The 24469-nt window shown below is 52.2% G+C and overlaps 1 protein-coding gene across 5 annotated transcripts in view; it reads left to right on the top strand.

Annotated features, from left to right (window-relative positions):
• The window catches only part of npr1b (natriuretic peptide receptor 1b), a 52613-nt gene that overhangs the window by 16944 nt on the left and 11200 nt on the right, over positions 1 to 24469 (top strand). For all 5 annotated transcript variants that reach the window (XM_069185421.1, XM_069185420.1, XM_069185418.1 and 2 more), the window contains 10 exons: positions 1548 to 1735; positions 2879 to 2992; positions 7412 to 7547; positions 18516 to 18610; positions 19862 to 19994; positions 20721 to 20805; positions 21294 to 21414; positions 22486 to 22560; positions 23086 to 23163; positions 23568 to 23672. In XM_069185421.1, the coding sequence (XP_069041522.1) occupies positions 1548 to 1735; positions 2879 to 2992; positions 7412 to 7547; positions 18516 to 18610; positions 19862 to 19994; positions 20721 to 20805; positions 21294 to 21414; positions 22486 to 22560; positions 23086 to 23163; positions 23568 to 23672 (1130 nt within the window). The remainder of the gene's footprint in view (positions 1 to 1547; positions 1736 to 2878; positions 2993 to 7411; positions 7548 to 18515; positions 18611 to 19861; positions 19995 to 20720; positions 20806 to 21293; positions 21415 to 22485; positions 22561 to 23085; positions 23164 to 23567; positions 23673 to 24469) is intronic.

Genomic DNA, 24469 nt, shown 5'->3' with positions numbered 1-24469 from the left:
AAAGTATGAGTGAGTACTGTACGTATGTGTTCACTAGGTCAGTTCTGTATGGAGAAACACCCACAGTAAATGTGATTTCAGGCGTTGCTGGTTCTGAAAAGCAGCAGGCAGAACACCCGGGATGTTCCAAACTATCTCCAGCTTGCTCCACCGAGCTGGTTCCCTGTAGTAAGGACCACCACACCTTCTGTTCCCACATTTTGACTCTTCGAGCCCGGGGCTCAGACTGTCCCCCGAATGACTTGCCTTACTGCCCTCTGTGGGTTTCCACGTCCTGCTCCCCACCAGGTTTATTGAACCCCTCGCCCCCCCACGCAAGTACACCCCCAGGAGCCACCCACCGCTCGGCCTCGCTGCTTTGCTGACGTGCAGTAATTGGCCCTTTGCTGGGCCCCCAGCTGTTATCGAGGGGAGAACAGCGAAAGCCGGGGCTGCCGCCGAACGCGCGACCCCCCGATCGCTCCATTAATAGGCTGCGCGCCACCTGTTATCGCAATTAATGGAGCTGAAAGGCAGCGAATTTGCCGTGCGACCGCAGCCCATTACAGGGGAGCGCTGGGGCACTGCTGCTGCCGTGACTCACAAGGGGCGACAGTGCAGCACTTTCCACTGATGAGGTCAAGAAAAAGCAAACATCCATTATTGCTCCGGCTGACGTCTTAGCTGTTATTACTGCCCTTGTTATTCTGCCCATCTGTGGCACTGCGGTGGATGCTGTGACCACTGATCTCGAGACGTCTCTGCCCCCCTCGCCCGGTTTAGGAGCTGTTCATGTGTCACTCCGATCCTGGAATTAGCACGCCTGTCTTCGCTTCGCGGCTCTCTGGCTGGAATTGGCGCTGCTGTGTTCTTGTCTCTCCTCTTCTGCTGTCTGACACAGTTAGTTCGGCCCTGCGAGTGAGGCCCGTGGCCGGGGAGTGTGTCGTCCCCTCCCTGTGCTCGGGCAGTCCTGGGAGCTGTGATGAGTTAATTAGAGCAGCCTGGCCTTATTGCTGTACGCCTGTCTGACTCTGACAGGCCAAGCTGCAAGGGTTGAGCCCTCGCAGTGTAGCTGTGCTGAGTAACAGTGTTAGAACAGCAGAGCCTCAGACAGCCCTTCTCTCACTGACTTCGTTCTTTACTATACCCTCACCATGATTTCACTGCACTGTACTTAGCTTTTACCCTGATCTCACTGGGCCTCACTGCACTGTACTGTGCTTTTACCCTGATCTCACTGGGCTTTACTGCACTGTACTGTTACCAATGTTACAGTATGCCATGGTAAGCAGTGATGGTACCCCGTTCTATAGTAAAACTGTGGTTTTCACAAAAATGTTAAAAACTGGGACTTTTACTTCAAAACCTCTATGAAATGTACTGTTTTTGAGTGTTTCTGTCCAATTCGAGCTGCTTTAAGTGACTAGTGAACATGTAATTAATGCAGTAATACTGCAAACCTCCTGGCTCCATCCCTGTCTCCGGTTGTTAGTAAAGTGCAGTTTTAACTTCGGCAGGAATGACCTCTCCTGTGTCCTCACTGTGTCGCTCTCCCCCTCTGTCCGCAGTCATCTACGTGTGCTGCTCCCAGGACACCTTCCGGCAGCTGATGATCCGCTTCCGGAGGGCCAGCATGCCCCTGGAGGAGTACGTGTTCTTCTACATCGACATCTTCGGGACCAGCCTGAGCTCCCGCGAGCCCAAGCCCTGGTTCCGAGGAGACCCCGACGACGCCGTCGCCAAGGAGGCTTTCCAGGTGGGCGGGGAATCCATCTTCACGGAGTTTGCGTGTTCTTTCCATGCTCACATGGGCTTTTAACCAGGCTCCGGTCTCCTTACCCTCTCACCCTCTTCCCAAAAAACACATCGGTCCGGTTGATGAGCTGTAATCCTGTAATTCAGGGGAACACCAGGTTAACAGTTCCGTTATCTCAGCCCCCAATGGCTGCCTAGAGCCACAGATCGTTTCACGAAATCCTGATGAACAGCAGGAACGCGCAAAAGCTCAAATGTCCAGAGACTTCCACAGGCGCTGTTCCAGGGAACCCACCGGGTTCCAGCAGGGTCAGAGGTCACAGGGCAGGCACGGCACCCTCTGGCTTGGCTGCGGAGTCACGTGCGTCTCTCCGGGCTCGAAGCAGGCCCGCAGACCGAAGACACCGATCGATACGGCGGGGGGGGCTGGGAAGTGGCGTGTGTGCTGGCCGGCCGCTGGGCTTTCCTCATTCCTAGTGCACAGTGTTCCTGCTCCCAGTTCCTGCTTGCAGCAGCCGGAGCGCGGAGGGGTCGAGGCCCACGGCCTCACTGCAGCGGCAGCCTTCATACCTGAAGAGCGCCGATTCCCAGCCTGCAGCCAGCCCCGCGAACTGTCTCCCCACGCAAGAGCCAGACGCTGCGGTAGCACAGACGCTGGCAGGCCCCTGGTTCAGCGCCCCTCCAGACTGGCCTGGGCTGCGCGGGCGAGGAGGTCAGGCGCACCGCCGGGCCTGACAGCTCTCCCCCGCGGCGGGGGGGGGGTCTAGAGAGGAATGCGCTCTGCATGGATAAACTCACACCGCTGCTCGGAATAACAGCCTGCCTGTCCCTGGGGGCTGCTGGCATTGGATGTAGAGTCAAGGTGGAGGGGTTCAGTTCCCTGCTGTCTTCACAACTGAGTCCTCAGCATGGAGGGGCAGGGGTTCAAGACACAGCAGGGACAGGACAGAGGCAGAGAGAGAGGGGAGGGGAAGGTGAGACACGGGGGCCGAGTTTTTAAAAATCATGAGCGCGTTATGTTTTATCAGTGGCTCAGCTGGGGTGAGCTCGGCCAGTCGCCCAGCCGAACCAGGGCTCTCACGCACTGCGCCTTCGGGTGACAGGGTGCCCATGTGACGCTCTCCCCTGTCTCTCCCCCCTGCAGTCTGTGATCATCATCACCTACACTGAGCCGCAGAACCCCGAGTACAAGGAGTTCCTGCAGGAGCTGAAGGTGGAGGCCAAGAGAAACTTCAGCTTCAACATCGAAGACACGCTGGTAAGCGCCCCACCCTCTTCAGAAGAAGGGCGCTCCTTTCCACAAAGGGTGGTGGGAGTGTGGAACAGGCTGCCCGGCCATGTTGTTGAAGCTGGTATGCTGGATTGTTTCAGGCCACAGCTGGATGAGATTCCTCATCCTCACTGAATGGCCTCCTGTCATACGAAGCTGTTCTGGTGTTCAGGGGGTAGGAAGGCAGATGGCTGCCAGGTGAAGTTAGAGATAGAGCTGCACTGTCAAGGCCCTCTCGTTGGTAAGGGCTCACAGTGTGGGAACAACATAAAGCAAACAAGGAAGGGCTCTGCACTCCCACCCTGGCTGCTCCACGTCTCTTCACTCATCATTAAACCTGTGTGGTGATCAGGGACAGTTCATGAGGTGCACTGGTCTGAGCCGGCATGTGGCTGCCCTGTCAACTGTCCCCTGCCCCCTGGGTCTCTGTCCCTCTTCTGCACTCTCGTGCTCTTTCTTTCACCCCTGTCTGTCTCTCCCTCCTTTCCTCCCCTCCATCCCTCTTCCCCCCCCCTCTCTCTGGCATTAATGAGTGAGTCAGCCCTGCAGCTCACAGCTGCCCTGACGGTATTTGCAGTTTCTATGACAACCTTGCTTTCATAGCTCTGTGTTGTTGTTTTTTTCAGCTCCATTTTCTCCTTTTACTTTACAATCAACACGTCCGTCCAGCAGTGGCGTTAATTAAGAGCGGATCTTACTGGGGGGAAGGCGGCTCGTTCTTTTCTGAAGTACAAACAAAAACAAAAACTCGGAACTGCAGTTAAAGGTATAGAAGCTGTGACTGACGATGACCCTCTACCCTCTCACTGGAGCTGTCGTATCTCTCTCCTGTGAGAACATGAGAAAGGTTACGTCTCCATTCAGTCCTTCTTGTTCATTTGGCTGCTGATTGCTGGACTGAGCCCAGGATCTCCTCCTACTCTTCTCCTGAAGGGTTCGAGGGCACCAGGAGCAACTGGGCGGCTTGTTTCAGTCTCCCACAGTCCTCCGTGTACAGACGTGCCTCCTGTCCTCGTCATTTCCACTTGTGTCCTGTTGAAATCCATGGAGGCCCTCACAGCTGTCCCTAGCTCTTGCCGTTTCAATCTCTGTTTAGTTACTACAGGGAACCGGGTTCTTTAACCTGTCTCTGTGTGATTAAGTAATTAAGCTGGTTAGTGTTCTTTGAGCTAATTCAAGAGCTGCATGACACCTTTTGTACAAATGAAATTGTACAGGGTATTCCAAACCAGTTCGTCTTGATCCATTGTAAAACATCCACAAACCATTCCTTGATTTCAGGTTTCAATGCTTTGTATTTGCTGGCCTTCTGGGGTATTTCTGCAGGCTGTGTAAAAGAGGGTTTGGGTTTGTTCGGATCTTTGTGCACCAGCGCGAATTGGTTTCTCTTAGCTCTTGACTGGCAACCTCGTCCGGTCCTTGTTTTAATTTCTCCACCTGGACAAGAGCAGACACTCCAGGACGGGAGCCCAGGCTCTCGGCCGATGAGAGTGTGGCGTCACGCGTACCCCGACCGCGCCTCTTGGATTCGCTCTCCCGCCTCCCCGCTGCGATCTCGCCCGTTTCGCTGGTTAATCTTCCCGTGAGTCGCAGCCCGGCCCGTCCCGGCAGACACAGCTCCCCGGAGCCAGCCTCGCAGACGCAGGATCATCTGCCCAGGCTCCCAGATCTTTCTAACATAACCATACATCTCCTTCCTCTTGGACATGGATTTTTAAATTGCATTCGGTGGTAACAATATGAGTGATACCGTTCCCGCTACGTCAGCGAAGCTCTCGCACGGTACGTCAATCACATGTACGAGCTAGCGCTCCTGGGATGGCAGCCTCTCGAACCCTGGCTCCTTTCTGGGGATGCTTCCACTGCGCTGTGCGGGGTGTTGCTGCTCACCGTCCTACCGAGGCGACGGGAAACGATCGCCAGCCCGTCAGGAAGGTGTTGTCTTCGAGAGTGAGAGTGGCCTAGCCTCGGGGGACTCTCTCCGTGACGGAGCCTGGTCCGCCTGCAGGGGCAGAGGCAGGAAGGGTCGAGGAATTCTTCCGGCTCTCTCGTCAAGCTCGGGATTTTTACCGGATTGGATCGCTGGAGTGGCCTGACACTTCATCTGCCGCAAGAGCAGTCCACGTTTTTCCTACCCCAGAGCGAGCCTCCCTTACTTTCTTCTCGTGAGCTCGGCGTGGCTGGGCGGTGTGTTCCCTGTGCCGTGGCTCTGCACAGACACTGCAGGCCAGAGCAGCAGAGACACCATTCACGCCTGCTGCCAGCGCGCCCTTGACTGGAGCTCCTGAGACAGGCGCGTTTCACAAGTCCTTCGAAAACCACAAGCAGCAATGCAGTATTTTATGGGTAGATAGATACTTTAAACACATAAGACACGTGAGACCTAGAGACATGGGTCTTTCCATTGTATTTCCATGTAAGGACAATGCTTTGCTTTTTGTTAGTTCTGCAAATCTCCTGCATACAAAATTCAGCTCTTACAGGAATTACACATAACCTGTTTCTTTCACTCCTCCAGCGGCTGCCTGTTACTCTGATATCTTTGCTTCTGAATCGTGAGGCTCTGCAGGGTTTTACAACATGCTGTCTGAAGGATTAACGTCAACAGGACGTCCCATCCTGCAGCTTCCAGTCTCCTAAACCCTGAACACGCCTGTGTGTGGGAACTGCCCTGGCTCTGCCGAGAGCAGGACGAGAGCGGAGCGGGCTCTCGGAAGCAGGAGGAGACTGGGTGCCAGGCGGAGCGCAGTGAGCGGGGCACCCCAGCGAATTAAATCTAATTAGCATCCCCCCCATCTCCCTCGCAGTCCTTCGGCTCCACCGCCTTTTCATCAGCTTGCTAATTGTCATCGGGGCAGCCGCTGGCTAGTTAAAGGCACGAGGAGGTGCTGTTAATTGCCCTGTTCCGTGTGTGCTGAGAGAATGGGGAAGAGAAGCCCTCAGACCTCGTTCCCGCGCTCGCTGTGCGTCTCGGCTCGCGGGATCCGTCCGGCGGGGAAAAGCACAGAGCTCCTGGGCCAGACAGAGCTCTCAAGCGAACAGCCTCCCACCTGCTCTGCGCAAGCGGGCTCTCGTGCAGCCCCTCGGCGGCGAGTCGCTCTCGATACTTCTGACAGCCTCCGGGCGCGTCTGCAGGACAGAGCCGGGGATGAGGAAGGGGCTGCCGTCCACTGTTCCTCTACATGGGCACTGGCTCCTGGTCTCTGCTCCAGCTGCGCTCGGAGGGATGGAGCTGGATTAATCAGCTGCCTGATCAGGAGGAGGTTTTTTCCGATGTGCCCTCCAGATCTCTGTTGATTAAGCTTCAGGGCTGCGTGTGAGCTGTTCTGGACTGTGGCTCTCCAGGAGCAAGGTAGCAGACCCCGGTGAGACACCACAGGTCTCCTGAGCCCTCAATGAACCAATTAGTGACTTCATTGAATCCATTATTGGCTTCATTAAATCTACTTAATTGAATCTGTTATTCACTTAAATGAACCCATAATTGGCTTAATTGAATCTGTTATTGACTTACAATAAGTGCATAAGCAGCAGGCACAAGGCACAGGGCATGATACACCCAACATCTCGCAGGGCACACTCACACACACTCATACCAGGGCCAGAAGGACTGGACAGCCCTGCAGACACACTGACCACCTTCCAGGACCAGGACTGGACAGCCCTGCAGACACACTGACCACCTTCCAGGACCAGGACTGGACAGCCCTGTTGATACACTGACCACCTTCCAGGACCAGGACTGGACAGCCCTGCGGACACACTGACCACCTTCCAGGACCAGGACTGGACAGCCCTGCAGACACACTGACCTACTTCCAGGACTGGACAGCCCTGTTGATACACTGACCACCTTCCAGGACCAGGACTGGACAGCCCTGTTGATACACTGACCACCTTCCAGGACCAGGACTGGACAGCCCTGCAGACACACTGACCACCTTCCAGGACCAGGACTGGACAGCCCTGTTGATACACTGACCACATTCCAGGACCAGGACTGGACAGCCCTGCAGACACACTGACCACCTTCCAGAACCAGGACTGGACAGCCCTGTAGACACACTGACCACCTTCCAGGACCAGGACTGGACAGCCCTGCGGACACACTGACCAGTCCCTTCAATGGACCAGGACTGGACAGTCCAGCAGACACAATGACCGGCCCTCCACGACCAAGACTGGCCACTTCCATCACAAAAAATATTTTTTATTCAATGTTTTTGACAAGTAATGAAGTCAATGTCAAACATACACTCATGCATACTATTAAAGTCTATGTACAGTATAACCTCCTTCCTGTTCCGGTCATGGGTCTGTCCTTTGAAAGCCCACACCTTTCAGGAAAACCCGAAATGGCCTGGGCTCCCATGAACCTGGAGTCAGACTGCCATCCTCTCTCCCCAGACGAACCTGATCGCTGGGAGCTTCCACGATGGAGTGATGCTGTACAGCCTGGCGCTGAACGAGTCGCTGGCTGAAGGAGAGATCCCTCCCAAGGGGGAGACAGTCACCAAGAAGATGTGGAACCGCACTTACTATGGTGAGTATGGGCCAGAACCAGATCAGAACTGGGTTGGAAACTGGGTCAAAACCAGGATAGAACCACAATAAGGCTACACTATATAGATCATCGTGGTCAAACCTGCTACTACTGTACAGTATGTACCCATACTATATATACAGTATATACAGTACCTGACCTCAGCCACAGCCCCAGGTCCAGCCCCATACTTAAGCCTAAAGCTAGCAGCAGCCCTGCCCAGCCAGGCTTGCTGATCCGAATCAAGGCCAGAGCTGGGCCAGTGGGCAACCGGCCCCTCACAGTTCTGCATGTCTACTCCTGTGTACTACAAGGACAGTCTGGGTCTGAGCTCCTTGAACACCAGTACTGCCTTCCACCTCCATCGAGCCAGGAATAGGCCAGGGCTCTCCTTGAGGCCCAGGTCCTGCAGGTTTTCTACGGGATTTTTAATTCGCAATGGATTGAGAGCTGAAAGGCATCTCTATTAATTTGTTGGGCAATAATGACTTTGCTGAAGTGACTGAGGCCTCGAGGAATGTCGCTCCCTCTTGTTGTCATGGACGGCGCCTCCTGAAAAGCCAGCAGAGATCGGAGCTGTTCAGGAACAGTGCTAATAATCTCTAGCCTTGGCTCCAGTGCTGACCCACCCTGTTACCAGTACAGGCCTCAGGCCTGACAAGACCCGCCTCTGTCCCTCACCCTGGGCCTGATTCATCGTGTAGTGAGCTCCTCCCAGCATCCCTTTCTCCTTTCCTTCCCTTCTTCTCTTCTCCGAGCTTTTTCTTTGACATTCCCACCGACCGATGGCTATCTCTGTTAACCCTCTCCCACCCTGCAAATCCTGGCAGTGCCAATGGCTCGCCCTCTGGGCTAACCGCTGTGCCCCCCTCCTGCTGACCGGCACAAAGAGTCTCCTCTCCGCTTCTCTTTCTTGCGAAAGCACAAGAAAGCTCAGCCCACGAGCATAATCGTCAGCCAAGCTCAAAACCACAGGATGGGTGAATGAGAATGTTTTTACTGATCGTCGTCTGTAAAGCTAGCGTCCTGCAATGCTTGTGCCCTGCTCCCGGAAGTATCGTGCTGACAGGTGTTTCTTCTCCTGCCTGGAAAAACAACACGGAGTAGAAGTGCAGACGCTGCGAATTCTCTCATCGGCCCCCCTGAGCCGCAGCCCCCATGTCACACTGAGGCAGAACAGCGCTGCCCTCCCCAGCACGTCAGCACTGAGCAGCGTGGAACACATCACCGGGGGAGAAAGGCTGGGGGCCTCTCCTTCAGTCCTCTTTCATTCTTCTTTGTTCTGGATTCTGCCTCCATACCGCACTGTCCCAAACTGCAACTGGCCATCTCCAGACTGTAGGGTTACAGTGTGACCCAGACTGGACCAGTGATCTCTGGACTGTAGGGTTACAGTGTGACCCAGACTGGACCAGTGATCTCTGGACTGTAGGGTTACAGTGTGACCTGGCCCAGACTGGACCAGTGGTCTCTGGACTGTAGGGTTACAGTGTGACCCAGACTGGACCAGCGATCTCTGGACTGTAGGGTTACAGCGTGAACCGGCCCAGACTGGACCAGCGATCTCTGGACTGTAGGGTTACAGTGTGACCCAGACTGGACCAGCGATCTCTGGACTGTAGGGTTACAGTGTGACCCAGACTGGACCAACGATCTCTGGACTGTAGGGTTACAGTGTGACCCGGCCCAGACTGGACCGGTGATCTCTGGACTGTTGGGTTACGGTATGACCCAGTCGAGATCAGAACCAGTGTTGTCTCTACTGATTCTACTTAGCTTCACTGTACTTCCACCGAGGAACCCCAGAATGAATAAGTATCAGAGTTCAGGCTCTCATCCTTAATGTGCCGTGAAAGCTGACCTGCAGGAGCTGGCCATCTGCTCCAGCTTGTGTTGTTAATGACCCCTTGTCCCTCCCCAAAAAACAGAGCCTGTTTTTCCAGAGGCCTCTCTTACTGCTGGGGTCTGTCTGCACTGGACATGTGTTTGACGTTAACCCAGACATGTAAACAGTCTCTAGCGCCAAGGCTGTAAACCAACTGTCAGCTCCTCATGCAACAAAGAAGCCCCCAGCCTGTGCTGCACGTACTGTAACAAACAAGGAGGACTCGCGTCTTGTCAAAACACATCAAGATACTGCGTGTTTATTTTTTACGCTGGTTTTTGAAGACGCACATCTGAGAAGGAGAAGGAGTAAGGCTTAGTTCTGAGTATTTTAGCAGTCTGTACTGTTGCTACGATCGCTAAGCACCTTCTTGAGTAGTCTCAAACACTGCAGAGAGCTGGTACATGCTGTACTGTATACCAGAGACAGGCGGCTGGGGGGACTGGGAGATGTGTGCAAAAAAGGGCCAACTCCTCCATTTCTGCATTCGCTTGTTTTTTGGCAGATAGTGAACGTTGTAACAGCGCAACCCTCCATTTCACCCCGATGCAAGTAAACTACATTACATTTTTCACCTTTACTCCACTGACAGCACACACTCACACTCTGCTTTGCCATTATTTTTCGATATTTGTATCAGGCTTTACTATGCCTTTATTTGCTTTACCATTGTCTCACTGGGCTTTACTGCTTTGTACTCTGCTTTTACTCTGATCTTACTGGGCTTTACTGCACTGTACTGTGTTTTTACCCTGATCTCTCTGGGCTGTACTGCACTGTACTGTATCTCTGTTACCCTAATCTAATTGGGCTTCACTGCACTGTACTGTGGTTTTACCCGGGTCTCACTGGGCTGTACTGCCCTGTACTGTGCTTTTACCCTGATCTCACTGGGCTTCACTGCCCTGTACTGTGCTTTTCCTGTTTTTCACCAAGGATGAGAGTTACACAGTAGGACATAGTGAGTGACCGACTGAAACAGGATAAAGTACTGAATAATATCATGTGTGGCTTTCATAATGCAGCAAATGACAGGTGTGCTGGACAGCAAGTATCCTGCCTGTCACGTTCACGACTGCTCAGATCGCTGGTCTCCCTCCCTCCCTCTCCCCTGTCTTTCTCAGGCCCTCCCTGTCAGTGCCTCTGTTTCTGTCCCCTCTCCTCCCTCGCGCTCTGCTTCTCACTGTCACAAGAGCTTATTAAAAGATGAGTCTGTCACTTTCCGGGAGCCTGAGCAAAAATAAAGCACCCTAATCAGGATGAAACCAGAGCCCAGCGCACCTGTCTTTCTCCTGCGTGTTGAAACCGCAATCTAATCCCACTGATGCGCTGTCAATATGCAGCAGGGTTTCCAAAATGGGATCTTGACTGTGTCCGCTGTCCGATACCACTGCAGCCGGAAGCAGGCTCTCGGAAGAGCAGCACGCACACACTCCTCTCCACCCTGCAGACGGCCCTGGAGTCATCTGTGGAAAGAGTTGAGGCTTGACAGCTCTGCGTTCTGCTTCCCTGCGTTTCGGTGTGAAATGTGAAGCTGACTTCTCTGACTGAGGGCTCCGACGCCATCTGTGACTGCTCTGATGTACGCTACAGTGCTTGCATGGTGATGCATGTCATTTTTTTTCCCTACATTTCAGAGTTATATATATTTTTTTCAAATCAAATTATGCTTCTTTTGACTTCCCCCCGATTTTTGAATCAGCAACTGCTTGACCACCTCCTTTAATTGCTCTCATTCCTTTGTACTAGCGTGAAAAAATAGAGCAATGAGATGAAGGCACAGTCCGGTATAGGCATCTTGAAGAGTGAGCTCTAGATGGAGGGCAGCTCTCACTGACAGCTCTGGAATAATACAGTGTGACCCGGCCCAGACCGGACCGGTGATCTCTGGACTGTAGGGTTACAGTGTGACCTGGCCCAGACTGGACCGGTGATCTCTGGACTGTAGGGTTACAGTGTGACCCGGCCCAGACTGGACCGGTGATCTCTGGACTGTAGGGTTACAGTGTGACCCAACTGGACCAGTGATCTCTTGACTGAAGGGTTACAGTGTGACCCTGGGTTTAATGAGTGCCTGGGAGGAGTCATTAATATGATTTAATTTTTTTTAATTGAATGAGGGTAGCACATATAATTTTTTTAATGCATTATGAAAACACAGTAGTATTAGCTGACTTATTGTGAGCTGAACTGATTGGCTCTTATCTGTGGGCTGATTACAATGATATTCAAGAGCACAGTGTATTGTGATGTACTGCATTGTGTTTTAAGGCCTGTCTGAAAATAAAATAGAACTAATTTTTCATTTTCAATGTATCTTTGAAGTAGACAAAAAATAAATTACTCTTTTCAATAGCAATCTTTATTTTAAAGTAGGACAATTTTAAAGTAATTGTGGAAGTGAGATTAAGCCTTGAGCACATTGGGAAATCTCATTGGAAGACCTGATTGATCTCAATCCAACCTGATTATGCTGGAGAGCTGGAAGGATTCACAAATAGCTACAATTACTGAGAACAGTCCACAGTTTCAACATGATATGCATTTAATTATTCTGGATAGCTTTAAATAGCCCACTCATAACATACTTCAAAAGCTCTTTGAACGACAAAGATAAGATACGCTTTTTTAACTATTCTTTTCTAACTCTTCTTTGACTAGTAAGTCACTTTAATGATTCAGTGATGAGTACAGCCTGATCCCTATTGTCTAGACGTCCACTGGTTTCAGTCTGTTACAGTTATACTGTAACCCTATTGTAACCAGAGATCACTGGTCCAGTCCACTCATACTATAACCCTACAGTCCAGAGATCGCTGGTCCAGTCTGGGCCGGGTCACACTGTAACCCTACAGTCCAGAGATCACTGGTCCAGTCTGGGCCAGGTCACACTGTAACCCTACAATCCAGAGATCACTGGTCCAGTCTGGGCTGGGTCACACTGTAACCCTACAGTTCAGAGATCGCTGGTCCAGTCTGGGCCGGGTCACACTGTAACCCTACAGTCCAGAGATCGCTGGTCCAGTCTGGGCCACACTGTAACTCTACAGTCCAGAGATCACTGGTCCAGTCTGGACCGGGTCACACTGTAACCCTACAGTCCAGAGATCACTGGTCCAGTCTGGACCGGGTCACACTGTAACCCTACAGTCCAGAGATCACTGGTCCAGTCTGGACCGGGTCACACTGTAACATGGCTTTTACCCATGAACTCAGCTCGTTGGTGCTCCTGTGTAACATTTGTGTCACCCATTAAGTGCGCGAGAAAGACGGGGGGGTACTTTGGGAGGCAGAGAAAGACCCTCTCTCTGCTCGGGTGTGTCCGACAGCTGTGGAGAGACTTCGAAAGTAAGTGTCAGTGCACTCGTCTCCGGCCCCAAATCTGTCCCTACAGCTGCACAGAGCCAGTAAGCTGTGGAAGCAGTGCTCTCCTCCTGTCAGCGCACTCTGCAGTGCTGGATCAGCCTGCCCAGCTGAACTCCCCAGGAATAACATCACCCAGGGGTTCAGTGTATTGAAAGGCCTATTGAACGCTTAAGTCCCAGATAATTTGGCTCTTGAGGGCGAGGAGCCTGGCAGTGCGGAGTGGAGTGAGGAGTGACCAAGGGCGGAGGGATGCGAGAGACGTACGCGAGGGACAGAAGGGGCTGACGTACAGTACAGTATTTATCACATACTGTAAGTGTGGAAATGACGTCAGCATTGGTTACGAATTGCTGACAGCTGAGGCTGATTGAACTTGAGGCTGTTGTCATCCTTCCCAAACCTGCATTATAAACTCCATTTTGAAATAAGTTTTCAACAAAATAACACTTTTCTCATCTTCTGAGCACCTTTTGCACTAAATCATTCTGAAGTGAACTGTACAGTACAACACAGTACGAAGAGATTTGCAAAGGTTTCCAAGCTATCCCGATCCAAATAGCTTTTTCTTTTTTTTTACCTCACCAAAGGACTGGACTAAATCACAGCTTTGAAACGTCCGGCTGTGAGGTCTTCCCAGTCCAGTATTAGAGAAGAAGGAAAATCCTCCAGAAAAACCAATAGCTCTCCAGCGAGCAGGACACTGGAATTTTCACACGGCAGGGCAGGGGCGGAATTTGACATTGCAGGAGGATGTCATGAGTTTTGGGAAAGTTAGAGCGCATTTCGCAAGGGCAGTGAGAGGTGTGTCCCGATTGAGTCAAAAGCGGTCTGGAGAGAGGGAGAGGGTGTCCCAGGGCACCGATGTGCGGCTGGTTTGTGCCCAAACAGGATGGTGTGGGATGGCTGTGGTCGGCTGAGGTCTGCAGTGCACAGGGAGAGCAGCACCCCCCCCCAAACCACTGCAGCTCCCCTCAGTCCCACAACTCTGAAGCTGGTTATGGGACGATCCTGCTCGTCCCATTCCCAGTCCTTAAATCCATCAGCCTGCTTCCATTCCCAGGCTCCGGCGTACTCCAATGTCCCACAAGTGTCCATCAAGGAAACTCGGAGCTCTCGTCCACAGGGGTGACCGAGCAGAACAGGCCCTGGGCTGGAGGGACAGAGTGCCAGAGGGCTGGAGTGAGCTCTTTAGATTTCTCAGTTCCTCAGTGTGTCTCACAATCTGCAGCATCAGAAGATTTCCAACACAAAGTCTCTTCTTGTTTGAGGTTGCACAGTTCAGCGGTTCACACTGCGGCTCCACAGCTTTGGGGACTGTCTGCGTGGAGTCTGCGTGTTCTCCACTTGTGTGAATTTTTCAGGAGGACCTCCGGTTTCCTCCCATCTCCCAAACACCTTCAGGCCGGCCCTGTGGCCCGGTGGCAGATTGAAGCCACACGCAGAGATCAGATTGGATGTGTTTTGGTGCCGCCTCTCTCTGATCCACTCCAGGATTTACAGTGTGATCAGTTAGACTCCTAGTGGACTGCAGTCTGACCCACTCCAGGATTTACAGTGTACTCAGTTAGACTCCTAGTGCACTGCAGTCTGATCCACTCCAGGATTTACAGTGTACTCAGTTAGACTCCTAGTGCACTGCAGTCTGGTCCACTCCAGGGTTTAGGCGTCTTTTTGGTAACGTACAAGCCTCCTCCTGGCACTGCAGGGGGCAAAAACACCTTGTTTGGACGAGGAGAGGAATGTCACTTGAGCATGTGATCAGTGACATATGTCTTAAGCTCGGGGCAGTGTTAGGGTCCTGCAGAATATCCTCCCCTTCCTAGCACACTCCTGACTGTGAGGCTCGTACAAAGGCAAACATATTCGCTGGAATCTCCCTGTCCTTCTCGACTCCGCTGGACATGGGACAAGAGCCTCTTGACCACCAGTCACAGGCTCTTTCCTTTTCAGGGCTGCGGGTTACTTTCCGGATAAGGATTGGGATCTGTATATCGCCTGATCCACATCTCAGTCTCTACTCAGCCAATTAGTCGATCAATGATCCCCAGCAGCGGAGACATCGGCCTTCGTAAGCTGAGCGTTTGTGTGGCTGAAGATGTCAGAAACTGCTTTCTCATTGATCGTTAATCGTTAAGGAAAATCACTTTGCACCCGGTTCTGTTTCATTAAAGCTTGTCGGCTTCAAATGTGTGGCTGGCGAGACTGGGAATCGGGGAATAAATCTGGGCACCAGTGTTTCTTCGGGAAGAGCTGTGCGTATGGTACAGCTGTCAGACACATTTCCTCTCCTCACCCCGGACTCTTACACCCCCAGCCCTGCTCATCCACGGCTACATTTCCACCCGTTCCTGCGGCTTCCTCGCTAGGAATCGCCGTAAATACCTGTTACTCGACATGGAGCTCCACTGTTTCAAAATGACAGCGATTTAGCCCATTTTAAAAAACATCAGACTGCTGAGTCATCACACTGTTACACAACGCTCTAGGTTCCTCTCAGGTGTCTTCATTCGTCGAGATTGTCTCTCGCACAAATGCATTTTGGATTTTCGGCGCAAGAGCCTGTCTGTCTGTAGCCCGGCCTGTCTGCCTGCCCAGCTGCTTTCCTGTCTGCCTGTCGGCCTGCGCTATGCCGTTTGTACTGCCTCGACGCCTCCGGTCTCTAAGCTGCTGCACATACCGGCGGCCACTTAAGGAGATCAATACGTCTCTGCAGCAGCGTGCGTTCGCTGAGGGGCGCGGGAGCTGTGGCCAGGGAGAGGAAAATGGAAGGAGGGAGACAGGGAGAAGGTGAAGTGAGAGGCAGAGAGAGAGGATGAGGGAGGCCGTGGTAGAAGTGGAGGGGGCAGGCAACAGAAAACCGCCGGAGGGAAACAGATGGAAAAAAGGAAGGAAAGAGAGGAGGGAGAGGAGAGGGGAAAGGGAGAGGCTCTGAGGCACAAGGGTAGGGGGCGTAGATGTCAGGAGGGCTCCAGTTACAAGCGTGATGCAGTCCAAATCCCTGCACAGTGCCTAACAGGCCTGAGCGTCTGACCTTGTCTCTATACACATCTCTGCCAATCCCCATTTGCGCATGAGCGCCTGTGTCTGGGCCTGCACCCAGCCAGACACAGCCTGCTGTGGGTGTGAGCGTCTGTGTCAGGCCCTGCACCCTACCAGAATCGGCCCCGCTGTGGTCATGAGCATGTAGGGCCCTTCCATGAGCTGTAGGAAAACAGACCCAGCTGTGTTTTTCTAAAGGTTTTCCGCAGATCCACAAATTAAAAACTCCAATTGGAGCTGACTAACTAATTAAACTCTGTTGACACTAATATCTTGAGTTACGTCTTCCTTTAATTAAAATGGAAGATGTGAGATTTTGATTTGGAGAAATTCAGTAAAGGTTACCCCAAGGAGTCCATCACTCAGAAAATCTTTGTTAGTTTAATTGAAAAAAAATCGTAGTGATGTTAAATTTTGACATATGAAGCTTGTAGAAACTGGGGACTTAACAAGGCCAGCTGATTTTCCTCTAGCCCAGAGTCTGTGTTTAGGACAGGAAAGACGGCTGTAAAACTGGCCCACCATGTTGTTGAAACTGGTTCAGGAAACAACGGGACGGGGCCCTCAGACCACTTAGACACCGAGCAGCCAGATGAGCTTCCTGTGCCAAAAAGAGCCCACCCCGTTTGTGACCTTCCCGGAACCCGTCTCAGTTCTCCGGTGTTGCTGTTCGCGAGCACTGCGAGAGCTCCGACGAGCTCACCTCGATCTGCTGCTGCAGCCTGGCTGCCTGGGCAGGGCCAGGCCAGCGGCCCCAGCACGCTTCCCCTCCCCTCTTACTGGAATTCTGACTCCTGCTGGAGCTCGGTCCCATGGGATCCACCCTGGACCCCCTGCCCCAGACGGCCCACCGCGCTTCCGAGCCGCCACGCCATGTCGTTCCCGCCGGGCCTCACACTGCTCTCCGGACACCGGCCCTCCTGTGGCGAGGGCTAGCAGTGCCCGCTGCGCCCTCGCCACCCCCCTCTGTCGTCTTCCTGCACCGGCCCGCACGACGCACCGGGTCTCCACAGACTGTGCCCGGCCCACAGCCAGATGACTTACTGCTCTCTGCTGTGACTGTGCCACCACGTATCACAGAAAACAAATCCATCCTGTGGAGGGCTGTCTTATCGCCTAAACATGGAGGCTCAATTCACACCGTCGGCGCTCAAATATTCTTGAATGGGTGGTTATCCTGTGCTATTTTACATGCTGAGAAATTGAGTAGGATTTAAACCTCCCTGTTCAAAACACAAAGCAAACACAGCAAACAAGCTGCAGCCCTGATCAGCAATTAGCCTAATTAATAGACACGCAGGCGTTGTGCGGCACAGATTGTGAGGAGCTGTTTTCATCATCACCAGTCACTGGTAGATAAAACAATGTCAAGACAGAAAATAAGGGAATAAGCGTATGATGGGGGAGGAGGTGTCTCGACAAACACCATTTAACAGCTTGTTGTTAAAACAGGCTTTCAACCAGGCAGTGCACTAGGAGTCTAACTGAGTACACTGTAAATCCTGGAGTGGATCAGACTGCAGTGCACTACGAGTCTAACTGAGCACACTGTAAACCCTGGAGTGGATCAGACTGCAGTGCACTAGGAGTCTAACTGAGTACACTGTAAATCCTGGAGTGGATCAGACTGCAGTGCACTACGAGTCTCTTGAGTACACGGTAAACCCTGGAGTGGATCAGACTGCAGTGCACTAGGAGTCTAACTGAGTACACTGTAAACCCTGGAATGGATCGGACTGCAATGCACTAGGAGTCTCTGATCACACTGTAAACCCTGGAGTGGATCAGACTGCAGTGCACTAGGAGTCTAACTGATCACACTGTAAATCCTGGAGTGGATCAGACTGCAGTGCACTAGGAGTTTAACTGACAACACTGTGGATCAGAGGATCAGAGTGCTTTGTGCTGGGAGTCTGCTCTGTAGCTCTGCCATAGTAGCCTTAGAGAGGCTGCGGTTGCTGAACTGAGTAGTTTTGCCTTCAGCTTTCTTAATTGTTTTCAGCGACCAATAGACTTCTATCAGAAAACCATTAAAGGTGTCAATCCGGTCATCAAAAGATCAGCTGGAATGAAAATAGAAAACCTCACTGCGCTGAAAAGATGGCAATTTCAATTTTCTAAGCTGAATGATTTTCTAGCAATTTCTTCCTTTTCAATGAAGCAACAGTGTGAAGTCAGCGTTGTGGAAAACAGCACAGATGCAGCCCTTGGTTCTCTCTCTCTCCGGCCCCGCACAGATTTTATGGGTGAGCGGTGAAAGTTAATGGATGAGCCATGAGCCCTCACTAAATCAAGATGTGGTGGTTAATGATTTATTTTGCTGGCTGCAGCAGTGCCAGGTGAGTGTGCGGTGTGTGTGAGTTAGGACCCAGCTGGCTGGGCACAGCAGCCCCCCCCCACCCCCTGGGGTGCCTCCAGGGGTGGGAGCAATCACTGCCGAAAGACACCCACCCTTAACACTGCTTACATGCGTGCCCTGTGCCGTTAACACTGTGCTCCTGTAACCCCCGAGGGCTGAGTGTCAGCCTCCTGTCTGCATCAGGCCCTGCGTGATACACGGGGTCTCTGTGACCGTCACTGCACCAGCTCTGCACTAGATTCGAGTTTCGAGGTGTTGCCGAGACGAGTTGGGGCCGGGCTCACGGCTTTTGTCTTTGTCTCCCTCTCTCTTCCCCCAGGAGTGACAGGACCGATACGGATCGATGAGCATGGCGACCGGGAGATTGATTTCTCCCTCTGGGACATGACCGACAACAACACTGGCACCTTCCAGGTCAGCACCTGTCCGCGCCCCAGCGTCACCGACACTCACCGCTACTGACAGGCACACTGGCAAAGAGCGGGCAAACTCAGTCCCAATGAGGCTAAACGCAGGAGCATTTCAGTAATGAAGTATGGCACTTCTTTACACAGAGAGAGGTTGGGGGGGGGGTCGTTGGGTGCAGTTTGCTCAGCTGTGTTGCCCAGGAGTCCCCAGGAACTTTCAAGAAATGGCCAGACAAAGTTCTGGGATCGAGGAGCTGTAGAGGAAACTTTGGGAGTGAGCCAGGATGAGTGGAGGAAACTCCTCTGGATGGGAACCTTTCCTATATTATAGCACACACTGAAATGTCATTTCCAGGCCTGCCTCATCCTGCTGTGTATCAGTACATCCTGTACTGCAAACACTTCCTGTTGCTGTCAGGTGGGGGCCGGTTCACAGCCCCATGCCCTTGCCCACTGAAACCCAAGATAATCTGACTTCCTCATGATCCCGCCCGCCATTTATCATCGCTGTGCTAAAGATGTTCCCCCGAGGGAAACCACAGTGCTAAAATACTTTTATTGTCTACTGACTCATACAGAACAGCACAGGTCAGTAAGAAAAAACTGTATCTGGCCCTCTCCTCAGTTGAGAACAGCAGGGGAGACCGTAAAAAACCACAAAGCCTAGGATTGTTCTATAAGCTGCAGTTTTACAGCAATGCTGTTCGCTGATCATTCAACCATTCAATGTCAGGAATAGCATAGTATGAAAACAACACACCAGTGTCACCATTGAGACCATGGAATAAGCACAGCACAGTACAGACCAGTAAAGCCCAGTGAGATCAGGGCAGCAGAGATACAGTACAGACTAGTGAGATCAGGGCAGCAGAGACACAGTACAGACCAGTACAGACCAGTACAGCCCAGTGAGATCAGGGCAGCAGAGATACAGTACAGACCAGTAGAGCCCAGTGAGATCAGGGCAGCAGAGATACAGTACAGACTAGTGAGATCAGGGCAGCAGAGACACATTACAGACCAGTACAGCCCAGTGAGATCAGGGCAGCAGAGATACAGTACAGACCAGTACAGCCCAGTGAGATCAGGGCAGCAGAGATACAGTACAGACCAGTACAGCTTAGTGAGATCAGGGCAGCAGAGATACAGTACAGACCAGTACAGCCCAGTGAGATCAGGGCAGCAGAGATGCAGTAACACTGGCCAGCCAGCAGGAGAGCTGCCGTGTTGCTGAGGGCTGTGCTCCCGTCTCCCGCAGGTGGTGTTCGTGTACAATGGCACGGAGAAGAACATCAGCCAGGTGCCAGGGGTGAGGTTCCAGTGGCCGGGGGACGGCAGCCCGCCCCGGGACATCCCGCTCTGCGGCTTCAAGAACGACGAGTGCCACTCAGGTGGGCCCGTGCCCTGTCTCGGGACCCCCTCCGCCTCCAGCTCCACTCCAACTCGGAGTGAACAGAAAAACCACTCTGACAGATTCCCACGGGATAACTTGCAGGTTTAGAGCTCACTAGGAAAAACAGCAACCAGGATTTAAGTAGATTTAAAGGGCTTGATAAGTGTCCTAGACTAATGTGCCGGCAGCCAGCGAGGGTTGCAGTACACTCCCCACACACCAGCTCTCAGTGGTGAGGAGAGCAGGGTTGAAGACAGTTCAGTTATTAGGAGGCCCTGACTGGTAAAGGCCAGGGGGAATCTGGCCAGGTTGCAGGGGTAACACCCCCACTCTTTTCGGGAAACACTCTGGGATTTTTAATGACCACAGAGAGTCAGGACCTTGGTTTTACGTCTCATCTGAAGGATGGCGCCTTTTTACAGTAAAGCGCCCCTGTCACTGTACTGGGGCATTAGGACCTACACAGACCGCAGGGTGAGCGCCCCCTACTGGTCCCACTAATACCTCTTCCTGCAGCAGCCTCAGCTTTCCCAGGAGTCTCCCCTCCAGGGACGGGCCAGGCTCACAGTGCTGGGCTCCAGTGGGCTGCCAGCTGGGAGTTGGCCAGACAAGTGCCAGCTCTGGCTGTGTGGGGCCCCAGCCGTGAGCTTCTTCCAACAGGGCAATAGGAACCAGAGCAGGTGAACAGGGGGGTAAATGTCTCTGTTTTCTTGGCTGTTCCCAGGAGTCCTGCCGATGCTCCAGGTGATGACCATCTTGATCGGCTTCTTCCTCTTCTTCAGCACTATCATCGCAGTCTTCATATACAGGTCAGCGCGTGCTGTGGCTTGTGGCGCCCCCTGTGGGCAGTCCTGAGCAGAGCAGCCAGAAAAACAACTTTTATTTACTGTGTCTCACGGGGACACTTACAGTTTTTAACACAGACGGAGGCCGATTTCCAGCTCCAGACCCTAGTCAACTGGGAGAAAAACAACAGCTGATAACACTTAAACCTAAATAACCAAGTTGCAATTCACAATTTAAACATCTATTTAGAAAAGCAACTTTTTAAAGAACCTGTGCAGGTAGTGAGATCACTTCCGAACTGGGACAGGTTTTGTGCTTGTGACAGTTTCAGCTGGTGCAGGCAGAGTGCTATAAGAGGTTCCCCTGTGGGGGGCACTTCAGCATCATCCCTCATTCGCGCGGGATATTTATCACTGCATCCAGTTACACTGGCAGACTTCACAGGCAGAGCCCATTTGGAGCTCCCCCTGCTGGCGATGTGTGAGAACAGCGTCCTGTCTCTCTCCCCCAGGAAGCTGAAGCTGGAGAATGAGCTGGCAGCAGAGCTGTGGAGGATCCACTGGGAGGACATTCAGATCAGTAACATGGAGAAGACTCTGCGCAGCGCAGGGAGCAAGCTCACCCTGTCCCTGGTGAGGCACACACACACAGACCCAGACACACATCTACACAAACACAGACTCATACACAGACACACACACACATCTACTTACATCTACACAAACACAGACTCACACACAGACACAGACACGCATCTTCTGTACGTACAACTACACACACATCTACACACAGAAATACAGACTCACACACTCACACACAGACACACATCTAACTAGGAGGTCCCAAGTCTCAGGAGTTCTTGTCTTCCTGGGATGATAGTAATGCAATGATCCCACAGACACAGACCAAACACACAGCACTCCTTGACTCCACATAGTCTCTGTCACACACAGAGAGCCCAAGGTCTCTGCCTAGCCAAAATATTAGGTACCCCCCCCCCGACCACCAAGTACTCAGGACATGGTGGAATGGGATTGTCCAGGCATCTGGGGGAATTGTCTGGGCCTGGAAGACTAATTAAAAAAATGGGGCTTTCCTGAAATTCTGGCCCACTTAGATCCACAATCCAGTCATAGTCTGGCCTTCAGTCAGGTCAGGTGGCTCCAGATCTCAGGGCCTGTGGCTTTCTCTCCCCATGTGGGCACCATTGCTCTTTTTGGGTCTGTATTAGTTACTAACTGCAACGTAGCTGCAGGTCTCTGGTGTCTGGGACTTGAAGTTGCCCGTCCCTTGTCTTCCAGTGTCGCGTCACTCAGGCCAAGAGCTGAGAACGCAGCCGTGGGAGTGTGTGTCAGCTGCCCACGGCCCGCGAGGCCAGAGCTGGGCTCTCCTGGCCGGGCAGCGCTGCTGTCCCGCTGAATGAATCCAAAACTCTCACGTGTTCCTAATCTGGAAGCTGCAGGACAGGACATCAGCATCAGCAAGGCATCCGTCAGCTCGCTGTCCGCATTACAACAGTGTCCCCACCACAACAAGCGTTTAGCATCTTAACTGATGCAAGAGGTTGTAAGCAGCTGAGCTTGTTTCCTAATTAAGAAGCACAGAAGGTAGAAGTCACAACGCCCTGAGGTGGTCCAGTTTAGAGCAGGGGGCCAGTGTCTGAGAAGGCCAGCACTGACCGAAAGACTCCATGTGTCTCACAGAGGGGGTCGAACTATGGGTCTCTCCTGACTACAGAGGGCAACTTCCAGATCTTCGCAAAGACTGGCTGCTACAAGGTGAGAAGTTCAGTCTGTGGAATGTTCTATCCCAGGAAGGCTGCTGGCCCTTCTGCATGGCATGATCTCAGTCTCCTCATCTAACTAGGCTGAACTCCACTGGCTTGGCTTTGCTACGGATTCCCCACAGTTTGTATCTGGTTTTACTATAACACCTTTGTGTTCATATGATTTCACTTGGCTTTACTGCACTGTACTGTGTTTTTACCCTGGTCTCACAGGGGGTTTACTGCACTGTACTGAGCTCTTACCCTGATCTCACTGGGCTATACTGCTCTGTACTGTGCTTTTATCCTGATCGTGCTGGGCTTTACTGTAGTGTACTGAGGTTTTACAATGGCATCCCACAGTATTTTTTTATAAAGGGTAAAAAATGGGTTTTAATATGGATTAGGCTACTACAAGGACAGTCAACTATGTCATAGAAATTTACGCTAGAGGCAATTTTACACATGTCTTTTTTTGCTAGCATTCTCCTCAATGGTCTGCTAACAGGAGACTAAACTGAGTGCTATTGGCTTGCAGGGGAACATTGTGGCCATTAAATACATCAACAGGAAACGCATCGAGCTGACCAGGAAGGTGCTGTTTGAACTGAAGCATGTGAGTATCCAGTCCCAGGCTCACCAGTGAGAAGAAGATCTTCTTTACACATAGAGTGGTAGGGGAGGGGTGTGGCTAAAAATGACCTGTACCTGCAGATACAGATAGATAGGTAGTCAAGGCAGAGGAGTTAATCATTTGATTACTACACAACATGCCTGTTGACCTGAGAGCAGTGGGCAGTACTGGAGATTAGCAGTCAGTGTTCAGTATGACTATGAGCACAGAAAGGAGGACATGTCATTTGCCATCATGCCACTGGTTTGTGTCTAGTATTGATTATTCTATGGCAATCAAAAGGGTAGTGTTTCCCAGGTGGTGCCTGACAGAGACAATGCCAGGCACGTGCCGTCTGAGTGTCTGCCAGCCTGCCCCTTGACCCTCGTCCTTCCTGTCCCCTGTAGATGCAAGATGTCCAGAACGAGCACCTGACCCGCTTCATCGGCGCCTGTATTGACCCACCCAACATCTGCATCATCACCGAATACTGCCCCCGGGGCAGCCTGCAGGTACCGCAGGGCAGGAAGGACTTGCTCAGGGTTTCTGTGGCTTGTGTGTGTCACGGGCCGAGGCCGTCAAGGAAGAAGAACCCTATGCGGTGCTTAGTCCGGTTTCGAGGAACAAACAGATCCGAAAGAGAGGTCCGAAAAAGCGATAATCCAAGAGACAAAAAGCCAGGAGAGTTAATCAGGATAAAGCGTGCGGAAAGAGTTTACCGTAGTGAAGTGCTCACCAGGGTGAGCAACTCCAACTCCGGGCGTCGGGAAGTGGGAAGTGAAGGTTTAAATAGTGAGGAGGACAGGTGTGAGGGATTAATCACATGATTGGATTAATTAGGTGCCGTGCGTGGTCGTAACATTGTGGCCAGGGTGTGAGTGAACGCTGTGTGCACACTGTGGGAGCCTGACCCCGACCAGCACGAAAGGCACGCCCCTGGATGCTTTAATGATAAGACAAGAATCGGGAACTCCACTTGCATCAAGGGGACCGCAGTCCCGATTTCTCACACTGGTTATTTCATCTCGGTAACAAAAAAAATTTGTTGACGCTCTAGAAGGAATCGACACATTTCGACGTACAAGCGAATAAGGGCAGCTTGTGCAGCCGGCACTTCACCGCAGAAACGTGAGTTGTAAATAAACATGCAAGTAGTATTTGTCAGCAAAACCCTCTCGAAAGGAGCAGTGTTCCTAGTGGGTTAAGAGAGATGTATTCACAAGCCTGCCTGTTTACAGTGTCACAGGACCGCAGCATGTCATTCTGAGTCACAGAACAGGGCGCAGCGCACACAGCACCTGGAAACTGT

Source organism: Lepisosteus oculatus, chromosome 27 (assembly GCF_040954835.1).
Source record: "Lepisosteus oculatus isolate fLepOcu1 chromosome 27, fLepOcu1.hap2, whole genome shotgun sequence".
Taxonomy (NCBI): Eukaryota; Metazoa; Chordata; class Actinopteri; order Semionotiformes; family Lepisosteidae; genus Lepisosteus; species Lepisosteus oculatus.
Note: the sequence above shows the minus strand (reverse complement) of the source record. Positions and strands in the feature narration are given on the sequence as shown.